The sequence below is a fragment of the Puma concolor genome, chromosome B2, assembly GCF_028749965.1.
Source record: "Puma concolor isolate L17-30 chromosome B2, mPumCon1.1.hap2, whole genome shotgun sequence".
Taxonomy (NCBI): domain Eukaryota; kingdom Metazoa; phylum Chordata; class Mammalia; order Carnivora; family Felidae; genus Puma; species Puma concolor.
The window spans coordinates 112,848,217-112,870,111 of NC_141671.1; the positions used below are offsets into that span (position 1 = coordinate 112,848,217).

The 21,895-nt window shown below is 34.7% G+C and overlaps 1 protein-coding gene and 1 long non-coding RNA gene across 31 annotated transcripts in view; one reads left to right on the forward strand and one right to left on the reverse strand.

Moving 5' to 3' along the window:
• TRDN (triadin) overlaps window positions 1-21,895 on the reverse strand; it is a 400,175-nt gene that overhangs the window by 59,569 nt on the left and 318,711 nt on the right. For 24 of the 28 annotated variants that reach the window (XM_086707737.1, XM_086707736.1, XM_086707734.1 and 21 more), the window contains one exon: window positions 18,503-18,541. The exons of the other annotated variants lie outside the window; for them this stretch is intronic. In XM_086707737.1, coding sequence (XP_086563863.1) covers window positions 18,503-18,541 — 39 coding nt within the window. The remainder of the gene's footprint in view (window positions 1-18,502; window positions 18,542-21,895) is intronic. 28 annotated transcript variants of the gene reach the window in all.
• The window catches only part of LOC147581186 (uncharacterized), a 68,886-nt gene that overhangs the window by 21,554 nt on the left and 25,437 nt on the right, over window positions 1-21,895 (forward strand). For all 3 annotated transcript variants that reach the window (XR_015251515.1, XR_015251513.1, XR_015251514.1), the window contains exon 2: window positions 20,890-20,961. This is a non-coding gene — a long non-coding RNA (uncharacterized LOC147581186). The remainder of the gene's footprint in view (window positions 1-20,889; window positions 20,962-21,895) is intronic.

Consider the following 21,895-nt stretch of genomic DNA (forward strand, 5'->3'; position numbering starts at 1 on the left):
CTTTTGTGCTAAGCTGCCCAGGTTTGGCAGAGGGGGTGGGGGTAATGTGAATCTATTCTTACCTTCCTCAATTGTCTTTTTTTTAAATTTCTGTTATTCATGCAGGTGCTATATTTCCTCACCTGGAATCCTTAGTTCTTGTGAGAGTATTTTTGCATACAGATTGTTGTTCAAATTGATGTTTTGGGGAGGGAATGGACACTAGAAATTTCTATACCACAATTTTGCTAATATTACTCCTACATGTTCTTTAGCTTTTTTCATTCTCAGTTTCATGATCTCATACATTCAGTTACAAGACAATATTGTACCAGTTTAAAATCTGATGAGACTTTACAAGAAAACACAGCTGCAGATATATGAATGAATAAAGTGTATTTGTATGTCGTTTAAGCCTACAGATTCCTTTAGATCCACATTTAGACTGCAATAAGTGTAAGAACACTGTAGGTTGCTTGTTGGAGAAGAATTCTATAAAGTAGTGGTTCTCAAACAATAACACAACCTGGAAACTTATTATAAATGTACATGTTCAACCCCATTCCTGACCTCCAGAATCATAAACTCTAGGGGTGAGCCCAGCGCTCCAGGCATATCAGACACATGTTGAAATTTGAGAACCTCTGTTTGAGAATCATGACTACATTTGTTAGTAGTATTCATTTAACAAAATCTGACTATTTTTTTTTGCAATTTTAAGTTCCAGCTAATTGTGTATGTCATTTCAGCAAATAAGGCTTAATTAGAGTCAAAGAGAAAGGTTTCAATCTACTGAGACATAAATGGATAAAGTTAAAAACAGAACATGCTTATGTTGATTCTAGTGTGTCAACATAGATGTTTCAATATAGATGACAGTAATATTGTATTCAGATATTTGTGATTGAGTTCTATAAAGGACGTGATATGAAATGAAATTCATATAACAGAAGAATTTTTTATTTTTTTACAAAGGAAACCAAATCATTGTAATTCTGTTGTTCTCATAGAGATAGTAACTGGCTCCATATCACAGGCTATGTTTCAAACAGTAGGAAGCAATATAACAGGTATATACATACATATATTTGTTTGTTTTATTTACAGGGATTTTAGGATTTTAAAAAATATTTTTAATATAGCTTTTGTATTTTTTTGTATTTTCTAAGTTTCTTAAATTTTATTAAAACAAATGAAATTATCAATGTAATATTTTCCATTTCTGCTTTTACTATGCATTGACTTAAAAAACTGGTCATGTTCAATGAACAAAAAAGGAAGGAAGAGGAAAACAATGACTCAAAAATATTCTGCAATATTAGACACATGAATATAGAATCAATGCAGTTTAAAATTACATAAAATAGGGGCGCCTGGGTGGCGCAGTCGGTTAAGCGTCCGACTTCAGCCAGGTCACGATCTCGCGGTCCGTGAGTTCGAGCCCCGCGTCGGGCTCTGGGCTGATGGCTCAGAGCCTGGAGCCTGTTTCCAATTCTGTGTCTCCCTCTCTCTCTGCCCCTCCCCCGTTCATGCTCTGTCTCTCTCTGTCCCAAAAATAAATAAACGTTGGAAAAAAAATTTTTTTTTAAATTACATAAAATAATAAATAGCATGTCTACATTTATATATACTAAGGAAATTGTTAAAGTAACATCTGAAAAAGATAATAAAATCTTGACCTAGCATAATAAAAAAATATTAATGTGCAGTGTTTTGGGACAAGCAATAGATAAGAGACCTTAAGGATTGGGTTTGGTTCTTGAAACTGATTTGCTGTGGAACCTTGACATGGCCATTTAACTTGCTTTCCTCATCTTTTACAAAAAGAAAAGAAATGGTAGAAATTAGATTGATGGTTTCTAAGATCTCATCCAGGTAAAGTGATATATTTATGTTAAATATTAATTTAAACTTTTTTTTAGTTTATTTATCTTTGAGAGAGAGAGAAAGAGAGCAAGGGAGGGGCAGAGAGAGAGGGAGAATCCCAAGGAGGTTCTGCACTGTCAGCGCAGAGCCAGATGTAGAGCTTGAACTCACAGACTAAGAGATCATGACCTGAGCTGAAATCAAGAGTTGGATGCTTAACTGACTGAACCACCCAGCCTCCCCTGTTAAATTTTAATTTAAATCTAAATAGTAAATCATTTACAAAGGAGGCACCATTTAGATAATCAACGTGAAAAGTTGCAGCATTAATTTCTTTTTGGCTTGTTGCTCTTCAATAAATCTGTTTGCTCAATTCCTGATAGATTTTCTGCTGATGGAAACATGTTTAAGTCTAAGGGCAGAAGAACAGAACAAACCTTGTTTCTAAAATCAGTGTCTGTTCCAGATATAATATATCTGTTTACACAGCTATTTACTACCAGAGCAGAAATTGGCTCTGTTGTAGATTTACATCTTAACCAGAAAGAACTATCAAACAGGCAATTTACCTTTTATGTTTATTTTTATTTTTTTGAGACACAGACAGACAGAGCATTAGCAGGGGAGGGCAGAGAGAGGAGACACAGAATCCAAAGCAGTCTCCAGGCTCTGAGCTGTCACCACAGAGCCCGATGTGGGGCTCAAACTCACAAGCCTCGAGCTGTGAGATCATGACCTGAGCCGACTGAGCCACCCAGGTGCCCCGGCACTTTACCTTTTAAACGGACTTGGAAATCTAAACTTTGTATTATGTATGTTGAAAAAACAAGCCATTTTGAGGAAGCAAGAAAATATCATAAGGACTTTTATGTGATGCTTGAATCAGTTCAGAAATCTTATTACATACTACTAGAAGCCATTATTACTCACCTACATGTTTTATGAGGTTCTCTAATCTTTTAATAATCAAAATTAAAATGTAAGATACATAAATGTTAAACATGTAAAATATATTATAAAACTCTGAAAGGAATTGCTTTCTGGCTTGGATATCAATTTGAGTAAATATTCTTTTTTCTTCTTTTACCTACAGAGTCATTTACATATACAGGCAATCTTGTTCATCAAATGTACTGTATAAAGTTACTTAATTGAAATAATACCATATTATCTTTTATCTGATGTTTACAAATATACTTTTAGAGATTTAATGTAAAATTATGTGATGGTTAGCATTATTTATGTAGCACTGTACATCAGAAAAATAAATTACAAATAGTGCTTTGAAAATTGCCCTTTAATCTTCTAAAAGCTACTTGGTAAGCAAGAATTGCCACTGACAATTCGAACTAAATTTTGAGAAGAATTTTTATTTTATGTTAGGATCAATAAAAATGCAGTCTGGTGCTAAGAAGTAAAAATATCATTTATGGTATCTTTTAATTTTAAAAGCAGATGTATTTGGCAATATAATTAGATAGTATTTAGAAAGTCCTTTAAGGTCTACTGTATTAAGATTTGTGGTCATATGGCCTCTTAGATACATGAACCTAGTGAAATTCATATACAGAAATGACTTTTTCATCTTCGTTGGTTTTGTTTGCATCATGCTAAATTTTCTAGATTCCAATTAAGCTAAATTTATTGAGGCTGTATTACAATAAATTTCTATGGAAACTTTTTTGTTATTCAAGCATCTACCCTTGACCACTGTGTTCTCACAAACCCTCTCAGTTATGTGTATTTTGCCTCACATGAATGGCAACTTTGGGTCCTTCTCCTTCATGATGTTGATTAAACTGTTAGCAGCAAATGTTTTGTTTGCACCATGATTAGTTGTAATAGATTAGGGGAAATTTTCAGAGAACTAATAGAAAGATAGAAGAAGTTAATCAGATCATTACTTAGAAGTCCTTTTTTTTATTGATAGGAAACTTAATATAACACTGAGAACACACCATGATTATTCAACTATTCAGTCATTCATTCAGCAAGCAATGACTCAGCATTTAGTGCCTGCTCAGCACTTCAGTCTTCTAAGAATACTTAGCCTCTAAGGCTTACCTATTAATTGAAAAAACAGATTCTTATGGATGGGTGCAATTCTGGTGACAGTCATAGAAATTAGATTTGGTGTACCTCTCGTTAAGGGCATAGAAAAAGATATCAATTCCGGATATCACACATATACTTTAAAAAGTTCAGAGACAAAAGAAGATAAGGGATAAATGGTCTTACTCCATTATTGACCCACATACTGAACTTCCGAAAGTAAAAGCTTTTTCTCTTCCAAACACAATTCCCTATAATGGTAAATGATTCTACATTCCATCTACAATTCCAACCAGGAGGCTGAAAATCATCCAAAATTCTTCTCCATGTTTTGCCCTCCCTATTCAGCTGTTAACAGAGTCTTGTTGATTCCTTTTCTAAATATATCTTGAGTGTACTTCCACTAGTTCATTTCCTTCTCAGTTTCTGTTTCTATTAGAGCCTCAAATATATCATTTTCATACCCTCTCATATCACCTGATGTTTTTGCCCTCTTCTTGCATCTTTTCACCATACCATGCTCATTTGTCAAGTCTCAGCTCAGCTGTTGTCTCCCTCTGGATGCCTTTCCTGATCTCTTTCCAGGATGAGTTAGATGCCCCTAATCTGTGCTCTCAGCATCGTTTGAAAGCCATCATCTCTGTACGCTGTAATTATTTGCAATACTTTGTAATTATTTACTCATTTGTCTTCCACAAATAAATTGTGAAATTCACTAGTCAGGGACAGCAATGAAACTATCATCTTTGTGTTCTTAGTACTTGTGCATTGTCTCACAGTGTCAACAATCATTGTCTTTAATGAACAAGTGACAACTCTATATAAATGGAGAGTTACTCTATTGAGTAATGCATTCAACTAAACATACTCCCCTAATGACTCACTGAAGATGCTGCTAAAACATTTTAAAAGGGCTTGCAGAAAAGAGAGAGCTCTTTTAATTCTATGGGCCTTCATTGAAACATACCATCAGAAGAAATTTTCCATTTCTTCCTCTACATAGGAGGGTTTTCAAATTTGTGTTGTGATCATCTTACTTCAGGATATGTAAAAATAAAACGTGAAAGTTTGTGTACAGAATTTCTCATGAATGTTGGTTATGGCTATTTCACCGATGAAAAGGACAAAATCATATTATGTTTAGATGTAGTAAAATTATATTATGTTTACTCTTGAGTAGTTTTGGCCTGGAATATAATAGACATTCCTGATCATTTTCAATTGATTGGCACCATCTGGCCCAAGCATATTTTAATTATTAAGACTTACTAAACTATATTACCCTAAACTCTACTGCATCACATTCTGAACTTTAAGTGGGTCTTAGGAAAGAAATGAGATAACAAAAAATGAGCATTTACCATGCTGAATCTTTATCTTAAAAGTCAAGGCATTGATTAGAGCAAGGGATGGGGATGGAGGGTTTATGAGAAGGAAAATTCAGTAAAATGTCTAAATTTTGATGGGCTTGTCTAAAGTTGTAAGGCATGGGCCCAAAGAAACCATTATTTCTGCTATGTTTATTATTGGTGACATCAATCTCAGTTCCTGAGCTTGAGAATATTATGTTCTGAAACTAGAAAGGTGAGAATAAAAGAGATGGTGGTTGATATTATTTTTCTTTTCTTTCTCTTCTCTTTTCTTTTTTCCTTTCCTTTCCTTTCCTTTCCTTTCCTTTCCTTTCCTTTCCTTTCCTTTCCTTTCCTTTCCTTTCCTTTCCTTTCCTTTCCTTTCCCTTCCCTTCCCTTCCCTTCCCTTCCCTCCCTTTCCTTTCCTCCTTTTTTCTTTTCTTTTCTCTTTTCTTTTTTCTTTTCTTTCTTTCTTCTACAGTCAAGTAAACGGTACCATATTTCTTTCTCAAGATGTTCTGTGTTATTGAGAGTTAAATTTGAATAGCATATGAAAAGAAAAGATACCTCATGTTTGTCTACATGAGGCATCTGAAACATTTTTTCCTGGAATATGATTCAATTATTAAATATCAACCCTCTTTTAAACATCTTACAAGTGTGAAACACTTCATCACAGGCTTGAGAAATATTCCCATGCACGGATGTTGTGTTGATCCATTAAACTGAAAAACCACAAAGAATATTTGACCTAAGAACATAGTTTTGAAAACTGGATAATATATTTTACCTTACAAATAGTATAAAAGCATGTATAGGCATAGGAGAAACAAAAGAAGGGATTGAGAATAGGTTCAAATAATTATGAAACCAGCATATTTTAGAATAGCAAAGAAGATATAAACTAAACAGGACATTAACATGAGGGAACTGGATCTTGTAAATTTTGCAATATTTTGTCAGAATAACTCACAAATTAGCCTGGAAACAGAAATCTTTCTAAAAGAGTTGACTTCTTAACAGGGAAGTATCTAAAAAGCTTCTGAGTTTTATTTTAATTTAGAAGAGCCAGACCATCAACTTCTTCTATGACAAGTTATAAAGCCTTCTGTAGTAAATTGCTTTTGCCACCCTGAAACATCTAAATCCAAGACTCATTACCGCCTTCCTCAATTGGTTTTCTGATTGGATTGAAATGAAAAAAGAGGATTTTCAATGAAAATTTTATTATAAAGGGCAAAAAAAGAGCATTTCTTGATTCCCATAAACTACAGAAGGAAGACAATCATTCTGAGGAAAGCCTGAAAACTAAAAATTATGACTTTTGGAAGATTCTAAAATATATACTGTTGAAGCAATCTCTGAAAAAGATGACATATCTAATAGTGGCTAATAACTCTTTGTTTACACTAATGTTGGCTATACTAATGCATAAGTAGCATTTAGAAATGTTAAAAGAAACTATTGTATTCTTTATTTTTCATAATAGAGGCAACTTCTCCAGGATCCACAGACCCTGTGTCTCTCCTTTAAGTCAGCTAAGAAAAGTTATACCTGTCTTAGACTGATTCAGAAGCTACTAATGGAACTATGCTTGCTTGATTGAATTGGCTAAAAAATAGATCTCCTAATCTTTAGAAGATAGAACTAAAAACAATAAAAATAAAAATAAAGACTCTAATACTCAAGTCACCATTAAAAATGGAAAAAAAAATAAGATTTTAGTACGGAAGTGGTTAATCAAAAGCTAAGCATGAAAAAGGTTATATTGTTTTACCACAAAACAAAAATTGTTTTCATTTCGGGAAGCCAAATGGCCAATGAATGTGTCTCAGATTTTTAAAGGCTGTAGCAAATTTAATTCTGGAAAGTGGTTGTTTCCCATACTTATTAATCTAATTTATAGATAACATGTTAAATGTTTATTTTGTGCCAAGAACCATGCTAAACATTTAAAAAAATATTTTAACATTTATAGTAAACCTTGTAAGGACAATTTTTCCATTTAACAAATTAGGAAACAGGCTTTCAGATCCATTTGACCATATAATTAAACTTACTCATTTGTTCATTCAGAACCATTTACTGAGCTCTTACTACGTGCCAGGAACTGTTTTAGGCACAGGAAATACATGAAATAAACCAGCAAAATCCCTGCCCTAAACAACATATGGTACACTGCCCTGCTTTGTTATTAATATCATCTAGAATTGTTATCTAAGGATTACTTTAAGTTTACAATTCAAAATAAGAGTACCACCATTTGAGGTGTTTTGTTTTGTTTTGTTGTTCTCCACCCACCTTCCTCTCTTGCCTTGATCTATCATGTCTATATTATTGGGACGAAAATACTTGAGGTTCCAAATTTGGCAGTAAACTATACCAAGGATATATTGGCAAAAGGAAGTACACTACATTTTAGGTTACCTTAAAGTCAAAGAGGACAACTTGAGACACTGTGAGTCTTTTGTTCACTGACTTAGAAATCAAATTGAGTGTGTGAATGAGGTCATTGATGTGTTGAAAGAAGCCATGTTATTCCATGAATTTTGTAACATCGGAAACAATTGATCTTTGTATCAGCTTCCTTGCCTATAACGTGGGCTAAATAATGGAACTTGAAACACAGATCATTATGAGATGAAATTATGTTATGCATGTATGTAAATCAATCCTCTTGATTAATTGATTAACTGCTACACCAATATTATTTTTCATTTTCCAAGATTTGAATTACAAGGCATTTAATAAATGTCCTTCAACTAAAAATTATAGTTTTCTTGATCTATTGTTTCTTTTCAGTAATAAACCCTCTCAGCATATTATAATGACACATACCTGTTGACTACTCAATAAACATTAGCCTATGATAGAAATGGTGGTTGACTTGCTGCCTCAGAGATTTACATGAGTCTCTGTAGGGATACTTATGAAGTATTTATCACTACTGCCACTTTCTAGCAATTACTCAATTTTCCATATCAGCCTAATTTTAATATAATTTTTATCCCCCAAGTTACATTACAACAAAATTTTCTGTCTTCTTATTTATGGGAAAAATAACATGAAATTTTGAGATAGCAATGCCTGGGTATAAGTAAATTATACATGTTAGCATATCTTCATTGTTCTAATTGTGACGCGAACTGAACATTTTCTCCAGTGTTTCTCATTTGGTTTTTCTTTTCTTTTTTTGATATATGTTGTCACTCATTTTTTAAAAAAATTCTATTATCCTTGCTCTATTGCTTCCCCAAATCTTTTAAGTAAAAGACATCATTCCTCACAGTGCATTCAGCTGAACACTGCTATTATATTACAGAAAAGATACCATGGTTGAATAAAGGTGAAAAACATTGGGTAAAAAAAGGTTCAGCTGGTTTCTTTACTATCACACTTCCTTAATGTGTCCACGTATATGATAAACTCCAAGAGCTTTTCCCAGACTTGCTTAACCTCAAAATTCTTTCATGTACCAAAAATTATAACTAGTCTTCTATGCAAAACACTTTGCCAAATACAAATGCAAGAAATAACTTATATTGCAAGACATCCTTCTACCCTTTAGAGTTACAAAGAAAAACTCCGTAACAGTAATGTTATTGATGTATACTCTTAGCTGAACTGTATACAATTATACAGTTTTTAAGGAAGAGGGACTTAGTTCAAAGTTTTAAGGTTAGAAGTGATACCACACAGGGGTGCCTGGGTGGCTCAGTTGGTTAAGCACCTGACTCTTCATTTCAGCTCAGGGCATGATCTTACAATTCATGGGTGAACCCCGCATTGCGGTCCACACAGAGAGTGTAGAGCCTGTTTGGAATTCTCTCTCTCTCTCTCTCTCTCTCTCTCTCTCTCTTTCTCTCTGCCCTCTCCTGCTTGCTCTGTTTCTCTAAATAAAAAAAAAGAAAAAACTAAAAAAAAAAAAGTGGTACCACATAAGCCACTGGAGAAATATCACACAAGTAAACAAGTTAAAAATGAGAAGATCTATATGGGAAAGGAAGTGATTTGATCTTGGTGACAGGTAATTAAACAAAATGAAATGCTTTTAGGCATTATATACAGAAATCCCTTATCTCTCAGGTCTTCAAAAATGGAATTAGTGTATGCCTTAGTTTTTAGCATTTTCCCATGCATTATTGCCTTTCATTGATTCTGTAACCCTGTGAAGTTGTAAAGATGGTTGCTGTTATATCTCTGATAGATTAGGAACCATTTAAAACTACAGTTTCTCTGATGTCACATCTTCCTCTCTCTTTACTATGCCATGCTGTTTTCCTAAGTCATGCTTTTCCCTTTTTCAGACAAGGTTTTAAAATAATAACCTACAATTTAGACAAAGTATACGATGTAGATTTTCTGGCCCTAATTCCTGGCCTCCAACTAAATGCCTCAAACTATAGTAATTTGGTTTTCCTCTTATTTAGCTCCACTAAAACTACTTGTAAGATCATTAGTGTCTCCATATTATACATTCCAATGAATATTTTTCAGTCTTTATCTTACCATGAGTTTTTTCCACATTTGACACTTTGACAGCTTCCTCCTCCTTGAAATTCTTTCCTCCCTGGTTTCTGAGACAATATCTCTAGCTTCTAAAAGAATTCTCTCCTTCCTTTTTAAATTTTTTAACTCCTTCAGGGTTTTCTTCTCTAACCACTCCTACATTTTAGTATTCGTCTTGGTGTTCTTCTTTAGTGTTCTTTGCTGCCTTAGTTCTGGGTCTTTCTCTCTCACTTCCCTTGGTAGATGTCAATAACTCTCATTGTTTAAACCAGCATATCTTTGCTAGGAATTTCCACCTCTACTACCATATTTTTCCCCCAGATACTTGACAAACATACATAAGTGCATATCCCACAGCTACCTCTAATTCAACATTTGTCTCCCTGACGGCTACTACAATTAGATTACAAACTCGAGGAGGAAAGGAACTTAACTGTGTTTACCAATACAACACAACACAACAACTTGACTGTGTTTATGATTGTGCTCACCATATTGCCTAGCATATAGTAACTGCTCAATACAAATTTTGAATAATTAATACGTCAAAAATTTACTTAATATGTATGGCTTCCTTTTTAAAAATCTGCCACTTCTTTTGGAAATGCCAACCACAGCAAATGACATTACTGTCCACATACTATTCCAAGACAGAAACCTGGGAGTTAGCTTGAATTTTTCTCACCCCCACCCCAAATAATGGCAGTTATACTTCCTAAATACTTCTATAATAGCTCTCCTCTTTTCCTTCCTACTAATGCTCTCTCTAGATCTTTTTAATAGCTCTACAGGTGTCAGTGCAAGATCTCATCACCTAGAAAACTGGTTTCCTGAAACTATTGGCATCCTCTTTATCTTCAGTCTCTGTGATTACTCAGAATCAGTAATTTGAAATTCTATGTTAAGCTGTACCTCATTTTGCTTAAATACTTGTAATTCTTCCTAATTTCCTTTAGGAAAAAGGACACAACCCTTACTCAGGTAGCATGATTTTCTGTTGCTGTTCCTCTTAAGCCTTATCCATTCCTGTTCTCCACTTATACTTTGTACTGAAATGAAGGTGAAATCCTTGTGGTTTCAGTTCTCCTGTTTTCCATCTGGCTGAGGCTTGTGCAAATACTTCTGTCTAGAAGGCCTCACTCAGGCTTTCTTCACCAGGCTTATCTTCCCCCATCTTGTGAAACTATTCATGTATCCTCTCCTTTGGGAATATTTCTCTGAACCAATAGGCTGGAGAAATGTAACTTTCCACTGTGCTCAGAAAGCACACCTCGCACACCTTTTTTGTTTGTTTGTTTGTTTGATTTTCTTTTATTTATTTTTGTTATGATTAGCTCTTTATTTAATGATCTCTGCCTTGATACAAAATATTTCTTGAGAATTTAAGGTATTTATCTTTATGTCCTCAAAACCTAACACACTTTTAAATATATGGTTAAAATTCAATAAATATTGAACTAAAATGAGCCTTTGATCCTACCACAACTCAGTTTAGTTAATGACATTAAGATTTAACTATTTCTACAATTTATGGGAGTCCTGCATATCCAATCCTTCCTGGTTACCTAAAGATGTATATACTATTCAGGGGGTGTGTGGAGGGGTTGGGGGAAGAAAGAGAGGGAGAAGGAAGACAGAGAGAATACATTTTCTCTTGTCCAGGGATCTAATTAATAAACTATATGCATATATATATGCATATTTACAAATATATATATACAAATATATATATATTTGTAAGACTACTAGTAATTTTTTGATAGTTACTGCACTTATTTTAGATAGTTATTTTAGATAGTTATTATATATATATAGTTTATATATATAGTGTATATATATAGTGTGTATATATATATATATATATATATATATATATACACTTGTGTAGGATCACTATAGTAATTTTTAGATAGTTATTACATCAGTTTAGTTTTATGATGACAGACATAAATTGAATAGAGTCACCAATTAGAAGCAAGTTCTTTGAGTGTTATGAGCCAAAGATACTTTGATGACTGATAGGTATTGAGTGCATACTGTTTTCCTTTGGCCAAAACATTTACCTATTGTGTCAATATCTTAGCCAGGTGGTAAAATACACAGACAGCTTACTCTTGACATACATGTTCTGCTAACAAAATATGTGTTTGTTTATCCTTTTAAGGTCAAAGGAATGCACAGGTATGTTCAGTGCTTGTTTGTCTATGCTATGTCATAAGAAAGGAATAGGTGTTTCCTTAATCATTTCATGAACTACTTAAGTCCAGAAATCACCCATCAAGTGAAACAGTGGGTAGACGATGTCAACCAGTGCTCAGTAAGTGTGAGGACCCCACTGCTAGTGAGAAAAAAACCATTTAAAAATATAAGTCCAGGGACGCCTGGGTGGCTCAGTCGGTTGAGCGTCCGACTTCGGCTCAGGTCGTGATCTTGCAGTTTGTAAGTTCAAGCCCCGCATCAGGCTCTGTGCTGACAGCTTGGAGCCTGGAGCCTGGAGCCTGGAGCCTGCTTCGGATTCTTTGTGTCCGTCTCTCTGCCCCTTCCGCACTCATGCTCTGTCTCTCTCTGGTCTCTCAAAGATGAATAAACGTTTAAAAAATTAAAAAAAAATAAAAATATAAGTCCATTCTTAATTTTGTTAATGTTTATTTATTTTTGAGAGAGAGAGAGACAGAGCATGAGTGGGAGAGCGGTAGAGAAAGAGGGAGACACAGAATCTGAAGCAGGCCCCAGGCTCTGAGCTGTCAACACAGAGCCAGATGTGGGGCTTGAACTCATGAATGCGACCTGAGCCAAAGTCGGACACTTAACCGACTGAGCCATCCAGATTCCCCAAGTCCATTCTAAATTAGCAAAGTTTTTGGTAAAAGAGAAGTTTAATGTTATTCTTCCCTGGAGATAAGGGCAATAATAGATGTCTATGAAATCTGTAATAGTACATCTCAAATTTTAATGTACATACTAGTGACCTGGGAAATTTGTTAAAATCCAAATTCTTATTCAGCAGTTACAAGATGCTATATTCCTAACAAGGAACCAGGTGATGCTGCTGTTGTTTTGAGAACCACCTTTGAAATAGCAAGAGTAGATGTGATAAACTTTTATATTTTTCTGTTTTCATAGCATTGAAAGTACTTTCATATATATTATATCACATGATTCTCATGATAAGTCTGTTAGATTGGCATGGGATGTTCTGTTGGTGGTGGCTCTATTTTATAGGTAAATAAAGAGAGATTCAGTCCTTAAGAGATTTGTTGTAAAATACTCCATATCTATTTTCTTGGAACTCCTCCTTCTATACCATCCTTCCCCCATTAGTTTTTTACATTTAAAAAACGGCTTCTACACGCCCTATATCACAAAGCCAAGACACATATCAAACATATATTTTAAAAATCACTAACCAATGCCTTTCTTTCCAAGAGGATAATATTGTCAACACGCGGTGGCTATGGTAACTTTTGAATGTTTTCCTGTCTCAGAGATTAGAGAAGACTAAACAGCTCGCAGCAGTTAATACAGGAGCTTAGATAGAAAATTAGTAGAAACCCACTCAATACATGTGGATTCCACATGACATGCTAGAGGAAAACGTGTGTCAACCGACCAAGGCTGGAGAACTCATGGCGTGAGTTTGTAGAAAGAGAACAGTGGTGGGTGGGAAAGTAAGCTGTCAAGATTGGAAACAAGGTTTATAGGTAAAGTGCTTTTAACATGGACCTGAAGTGAAAGAAAACCATTCAAAGACACTGAAGAGACAAAATTCCACAGGCGTGGCAATCTTTTTTAAATGTCTGTGTGAGTGCAGGGGGAGCAGTGGTGGTGGTGGATCAGACGAAAGGAGAGCACATGAAGAAATATGCTGAAGGCTGTATAATGCAGTGGCAATGAATCTAGCTCTATTCTCTGCAGATATTCATTTAGAAAAAATAACTAGCACAAGCATGTGCTGGATCTGTGAAGAGGAGATGGAAGCAAGAGGATTAAGTCATGAGTTTGTTTACCTATTCATGCAAGAGATGAGAAAAGCTAAAAGTATGGTCTTGCCAGGAGAGAGAATAAAAGGGATCACAAAGTTGGGAGATACATAACTTGATGCCTAACTGGACACTGGGTTCTGAAAGAGAAGGAGAAGCTTCAAATAACTCAAGTTTAAGTCAATGTAACTGAATGGTGATTCGTGTGTTCTATTTGTTGAGACAAGGAACAATGGCAACAACAACAACAGGGCAATGGAGGAGATGTTGAGTTCAGTTATAAACAAAGTGAGGTGTAGGCAAAATAACCAAGTGAAAATTTTGTTGGACACTTAGAAACACAGTGACACAACTGTGAAGATTTTATTTATGAGCATTAATTTTCTTGATACGTAAGAAAAATAAATTATTCCCTGTGATTTATGTCTTTTTTTGTTTGTTTTTAATTATATAACTACTTTTAATTACTAGTCATGGCTTCCCGAAAAGAACACTTAGCTATTTTCTAATTACCTAATGAAATGCATGTCCCATTTGCCATCATTTTCATTGGCAAATAAAAAAGGAATTTAGTGGCTAATAATATGCTATGTCAAAAACAAATAATTATAATGTTGCCCCAGTATTTTAAAATGCAGTCATTTTTTGTTGTTGTTTTTAACAGTGTGGGTTGAGTGGTTTAGTTTTTGCCAAAGAAAGATTTTTTTTTTTTCAATATGAGAGATGGTGAACATGGTCAAATATTGTGTAGGGGTCAGTGTAATATGAAGCAAGAAAACCATCCCCTGGTTTTGGCAACAAACATGTTAGTGGTCACTTCCACACAGAGATTTTAGGAGAAAAGATGATTCCACAGGAGTGTCCTCATGTATGCTCAACTTTAAGTTAATCTATCCCTTCTTTATTCCCTCAAAGCTCAGGGGCATTTTGTTCTTGCTCATAATTAAGCCAATTCCCTCCACCTGTAGTGCCTATCTCAATTTTTCTCATCTCTAGGACAGTTATCTCCTCATGAGTATCTCCCTCTGGATTTCTTGCTCCTCCTCTCTCTGGAATAATCTACCTGATTATCACCAATATGAGCACAACAAACATATTTCGCTGATTCTACCTGTCAAAATAAAATACTTTGTGTCCCTTTATCAACAAACTCCTGGAAGAAGAAGTTTATGCTGTCTCCACTTACTGATCAATCCTTTACTTAATTCCTATAAACTTTCTACTAACCACTCTACTGAAAATGCTCTCCAAAAGGTCACATAATGACAGGTTTTTGTCAAATATAGTGGCTTTTTCTCAGTCATCATGTCTCATGACCTTTCTGAGACGTTTGCACTGCTGACTTTTCCATGTTTTCTTGAAAGTGTCCCTGCTTTGGAATGCTGATACGTTGTATTTCCTGATCTTCCAGGTAACCTACTTGCCTTCTCATGACCAGTTCTTTTACTTTTCCAAGAAGCTATCCTTAATTCCCTCCTCTTTTCTCTCTACATTACTTTTTTTTGAACAACTCCTTTCCTCCTTTGCCTTTGAATTCTAAACTTCTTTTTTTTTAAATTTTTTTTAATGTTTATTCATTTTTGAGAGACAGAGACAGACAGAGCATGAGCGGGAAAGGGGCAGAGAGAAGGAGACACAGAATCTGAAGCAGGCTCCAGGCTCTGAGCTGTCAGCACAGAGCCTGATGCGGGGCTTGAATTCACAAACTGCTAGATCATGACCTGAGCCACCCAGACGCCCCTTGAATTCTAAACTTCTGAACTCATGTTTACAGAACCTAGTCTGAGGATCCCAAGTGTATGCTCCCAATTTCCAAGGCTCGCTTGGATCTCTCTGTGTGCGGGTCCACTAGCATCCACCTACCTATGCTTCCTTTACGAACATCTACATTTGATCACCTTTACCATCCTTTCTTGCTTGAGACCTTCGAGTTTGGTATAGCTTATGTCATCAATGCCTATTCTTCTCCTGTGAAACATCTTGACAGTTACAAAAGCAGCAATAGCACAGTATAGAGAGTATGACTGTGTTTTTTTTTTATCTTTTTTTTTTTCAACGTTTATTTATTTTTGGGACAGAGAGAGACAGAGCATGAACGGGGGAGGGGCAGAGAGAGAGGGAGACACAGAATCCGAAACAGGCTCCAGGCTCTGAGCCATCAGCCCAGAGCCCGACGCGGGGCTCGAACTCACGGACCGCGAGATCGTGACCTGGCTGAAGTCGAACGCTTAACCGACTGCGCCACCCAGGCGCCCCTGATTGTGTTTTTAAAGCATATGATTTCATGTAACTGAAAGAATATGTACTGAGATATTATCCATATTTTCAATGGGTTGTGACGTTCTGTGGTTTTTAAAAACTTAATTCCTAATAAGTCCACACTGAACACTAGTCATGTCTATAAATGTGGGGAATAAACAAAATTCACTTCCTCATTGCTTCTTCTCTGTGTCAATTTCTCCCATTTTTACTGTGTAACACTTAGAGTGCTAAAAGACACTCGAGTCAAATCTCTGATTGAGAATCCTTTCCATAGGATTTCATCTCACTTGCCATTATAAGACTTTCTTCTTCCAATTCACATTCTAAGAATTCAAACTTTTCACTTTGGCCTCCTAATCTCCCTTTCTTTATTTCCAGAAACACCCTCCTTTGACTACATACCACAGCTGCAGTCTTGCCTTCTTCTGTTCCTCATTCAGCACCTGGCATTTCCTTTTGTCCTTGGTCCTCTCCTCACTGCATCCTGCTTACATCATGCTCAGCCTGCCCCTGAGTTAGCGCCTTGATCGAGCTACCATTTACTGAAGCCAAACCAAATGGCAAGCATCAATTCTATTTCTTTTTGACAACCCTGCTGGCCTATTATGATGATCTTTGTTCAATAGATAAAGAAGTCGAAACTCAGAAATGTTAAGTAATTTAAGTAAAGTCATATTCCCAGCAAGTGGCAAAAAGAGTCAAATTCATGTCTTTCTATTATAAAATTGGCACTGTTTCCACTGGGCTGTATAATCACTTCCCTGTCTCAGCTGCTCCTGCATATTCCTAAAATCCTAGCTTAAACCCATCATCTCCTTGAGGTTTTCACTGATTGACAAGACCACAGGGGTGACTCCTCCCTCCAGACTCCTAAAGCAGTCATCACTAATAGAGTTGTCTTCTAGCCAACGTTTGATAGTTTGTGTCTATGTCCTTAATTATACTCTCTTAGTAGAGAAACAAGGCCTTATCACTTGTTTGTAAGTTTTGCATCACCAAGCAGAATCCTGAACATAAGGCAGTGACATTTAGCATAATATATATTTTCAATAAATTGCTGATTGATTATATAAAATATGCTATTAACGCTGATTTCTCTTTCCTTTTAGGGAGTTAAAAATAAATATAACATCAAAATAGATATAAATATTTAATGTAAACTAATAATACAAAATTTATAGTGCATATTACTTTTCCCATTACAAACCAACAGTAAAATAAAGCATCAAATACAGTGTTATGCTCACAGGAAGGAGTGACATCATGCACCTTTTATTTGATCAGCAATCTTTCACTGACACCAGTAAAAGAGCTAACAACAGTAGAGCAATTTTTATAAGTAGTTTTCCCTTTTCTGCAGATATATCTAAAGCTCAGTTATAAGTTTCGATGTTAATAATGTATCATATCTCTATTATGCATTTTTCTCACTGTGTAAAATTGGTCATTTTTTTCCCACTTATCTTCTAGAGAATGCAGACTTTCAGATTTCATAAAGTCAATCAAAGAGGCTATGTTTATGCACTAAAAAAACAATGAATTACTTTTGCTATGTTAACAGTACTTTGAAAAGAAGTGATAATACTTCAAGTTAATATTTAACATATACATAGAAGGGGGAAACAAGAATTAGTTACATATAGGTTAAACTTTGTCAAAATGAGTATATACAAATACTTTAAGACCAATGATATGTATGTCTGTGTGTACATAGTACTTTCACTGTATGGAGAGATATAGATATAAACTTCTTTTGTGTATGCAGATATAGACATATAAGTAAGTATCTTTACATAGATATGAAATATTTGGAATAGGGTTAGCTCTAGAAAGATTGTAATTACTAATTGGAATTTTTGGTTTTCTTTTTCTGCACTGTATTTAATGATGTTCCTTCTAACTTTTAACATCTCTCTTAAGAGTGTCCAGCTCTTGTCTTCCTCCCTCACAGAACCTGTTTTCAGCAATTCTATTTTCAAAGTATTCCAATTTTCAAATGAATGGTCAAGAAGGCAATGGACTCCCATTCCAAAGAATATTTGCATATTTAATCAATAGGAAAGAAAATGGCTGAATCTATTAAGCTGACCCATATAAAACTACTGTTTTGAGGTAAAAATGGTTGAATATATGTGATTTCATAAGTTTCAATGAATATATGAATCAGTTTCAGGCATTTGATCTGGTTGAAGCCTCTGAAACATAAATTGTCCCCTTGGCACTTTGTAAACAGTGCTCAATTGCCCACTAGATGAATATGGAGAAGCATATGCTAACAGTTCCAGCACTTTGGTGACCTTATCCAGAAAACACAGAATCTATTTTAACTTAAGAATATCTTCAAGTTTATTGCTTATTACACTTAATATATATGGATGGGTGCATCAATATTTTTTCAATGTTTTGAGCATTTCAAGGCCTTACGCATCCCTGATTATAACACTAGTTTTGTTCATAACAAAACAGAACATCTATTTATATGTAAATCTTAGAAAGTGTACTTACCTGCTTTGGGTATCTTTTCCTCTTTTTTAATTTCAGGTTCTGGGGTAAAACATACACACACACACAAACACACAGGTGGATAAAATAAGCATTTGAAAAAACCCATACAAATCAATTTTAATAGATTTTTATCAATTTTAATTATAGTTACACACTTTTATCAATATGCAATGAAACATGTGTTCTTAGTAAGTGATAAAGTGACTTAAACAAAAGGACTTGATTTTGAAATCTAGTTCGCTAAGTTTTATATAGAACTTACTAAGTAATTTGTCTTTACTAACAGCCCATTTCTTAGGATTCATAAGTTCTCTAAGTAATAGAAATAAAAAATTAATAATAATTACTAGGAAAAAGTGTTGTAATTTTTCCTAATTTAACCAATTCAAGCCATTTATTAATTTTGACTACATACGCTCAATTCATGGAGCGCCACCTGGTGGTTAACTTAATAATTTCAAACAGGTATAATTCCTGTTTTTATTAGTATTTATTATTAATTTTATAAAGTAAATTAAATTGATTTATAGTGCATTAATATAAAACTTTATTAGAATGAAGTACTTTAATTTCTTATTGTCTTAGGAAATGTCTTTTGTCTAGAAACTGCATTCCAACTTAATATCATTGTAGGATAAACACATAGTTTTAGAAATTATCCAAATAATGTTCATGATACATTGCCAATCAAGGTAATGGTTGACTATATTTTAATGTTTTCCAGTTCTTCCTCTTGTTTAAACAATTTTGCTTAGGCTGTATACTTCTTTCCTGGCAAAAAGTCTTGTTTTGATTAATGGAAGGGCCCTGTTACATTATGATTTTTCCTTCCTTCAAACAGCAGAAAAACTGACCTCCTCGTTGGGATACGTTTTGAGAACAGACTGTGTTATCTGAGATAGTGCTCTCTGGCTTTATTTGAGTGGTAGCCTAATAGAGTCTCATTTTCTGGAGTTACAAAACAAACAAACAAACAAACAAAACCCACAAAAAACAAAAAAAAAAAACCCACCTCATTTGTTTAACAGCAGAATTTTATATAGTAGAGAATTACATAACCATTCACACCCTACTTCCTATAATACTTGAATGCATATCCTGTAAAAAGTGATATCACTGCTCTTATCGCACTTCAACACTCCCTACCACATATTCCTCTCTTTTTATTTCACACATTCACTAAACTGGGTAGGGCACATGCTATTCTGTTGCTTTCCATGTGCTCTAATGTTATATAACACTTTTTATACAATTTTAATTTAATTTTTATTTATTGTCTATGTCCCCATCTTAGATTTTAATTTCCACAAGAGCAGTAACTATGTCTTGTGCACTATTCAAATATCAACATTTATTGGGGCGCCTGGGTGGCGCAGTTGGTTAAGCGTCCGACTTCAGCCAGGTCACGATCTCGCGGTCTGTGAGTTCGAGCCCCGCGTCAGGCTCTGGGCTGATGGCTCAGAGCCTGGAGCCTGTTTCCAATTCTGTGTCTCCCTCTCTCTCTGCCCCTCCCCCGTTCATGCTCTGTCTCTCTCTGTCCCAAAAATAAAAAACGTTAAAAAAAAAAAATTTCAAATATCAACATTTATTTATATATCTGACATGTGGCATATGATCAATAAATACTGTGGAATGAGTGGATAAATGAACAAAACGGTGACTACAGAAGGACCGAATGCTCCCTCTTGCGTATCTAAAGTCTTAGAAGAAATTCATTTATCTCACGCTTCCAGAGCTAGATATAAAATTTCAGTGTCCCAGGATGGGTTTCGTAAACATGTTACTCATCAGGTAGAGCAATCTATTTGAAAGGGACTTACTTCTTACTACACATGGCTCTCTCCCCCTCAATTACATTGTTATTGTAATCTTGACATGGGATTATCTTAGTCTTAATGTGTGTCGAGAGATCTTCTGAGAAACATAAAAGTTGTTGAGAATATTTTTATCAGTACGTTATGATTTTTATGAGTACAATACAACCAGAATCAACTTCTATCTTGTACACAGAATTTTACAAGCTCTCTTATGAACATGCACTATCCAACATGCGTGTGCCCATGGACCCTCACAATATATACAAATACTGACTTTTGGTATTGTGTAAAAACACTTACAACATGACCTCACAAGTTATGAGTTCATGGGAAGTGTAAAAAGGAGGATTTGAATCATACAATATGGCTTTAAGAGCAAGTTCACTTGCTCAAGTTTTGTGACCTTGGGCATTACTTAAAACCTTAAATCTCAAATTTGTCATTCCTAAAATGGAGAAAATAATGTTGTAAAATTAATGATAATTATAAGTGATGTATGGAAAGCACTTTATTATTTTAAATTGTACTCATAAACTTAAATTGCATAGTGATTTTCATTTTTTCTTACAGAATTGGGCCTTTACCCTTGAAGATGCAAAGCAGGAGTTGATATGTGAGATTATTGTTAAAGGATTTTCTAAGGTGAGCATCTCCTTTATTAGGCTACTTGCTAATTCAGAGCTCAGTGCCTTCATTTTGAAAATGGCATTACTACTGAAGGTTAAGTCTTTAATTTTTGAGTCACAAATGGATGCCTGTTCCTAGTCATATAAAAATGACAAATCTATGTATATGTATATATATCTATATATGTACATCTATCTATATATGTGTGTGTGTGTGTATATATGTATATATATATGTTAAGGAATATATGTATTTATATTTAAGTTTAGTCCAACGGCTTCATTGAGAAACTTCAAGAAACTAAGGACAACGGTTAATGCTGGAGATTGGGACCTGGAGGCCAGAATAGGAATTGTTATTTTCATCCAATTTTTACGGTTTGAAATTTTTTTTACCACTGATTATTATCATATAATAAAATATCTGATTTGCATAAACATTTGTCACTTGAGCCCTTCATTTTGGGCTTCACATGCAAGCGTTGCAGAAACATGGAATCAAGAAATCCCCACGCTGAGTTGTTGAGACAGACAGCCTGTCATTTCATATGCAGCACTGACTTTTCCAGGCTGTTGATTTCATTTATGAAATGTAAATTGCTGATGGGCCTGGGGAAGGGAGCTTCATTAATGATTTTTCAATGTCATCAACACTATGTTCTCAAGTAAAACGGGCCGACCAAACTTCATCATGCTTGTGCTTGAGTCAGAGAAGGGCAGCCATGGAGACCAACTCTGTTTAGGAGTCTCTGTTTTGTTTTCATGAAATTAAAAGAAATCTATACAATATATAAATTCCAAGAATCGACATTATTTTAAGAATGCTTCTATTTTAGATATTTTATAAGGAGAAGGTGACTATCACTGACTTTTCTTTTTTCACTTTATTTTGTTATCATTTTCACATTTGCTTGTTAGTACATAGTGGCCTGATACGTATAATAAATAAC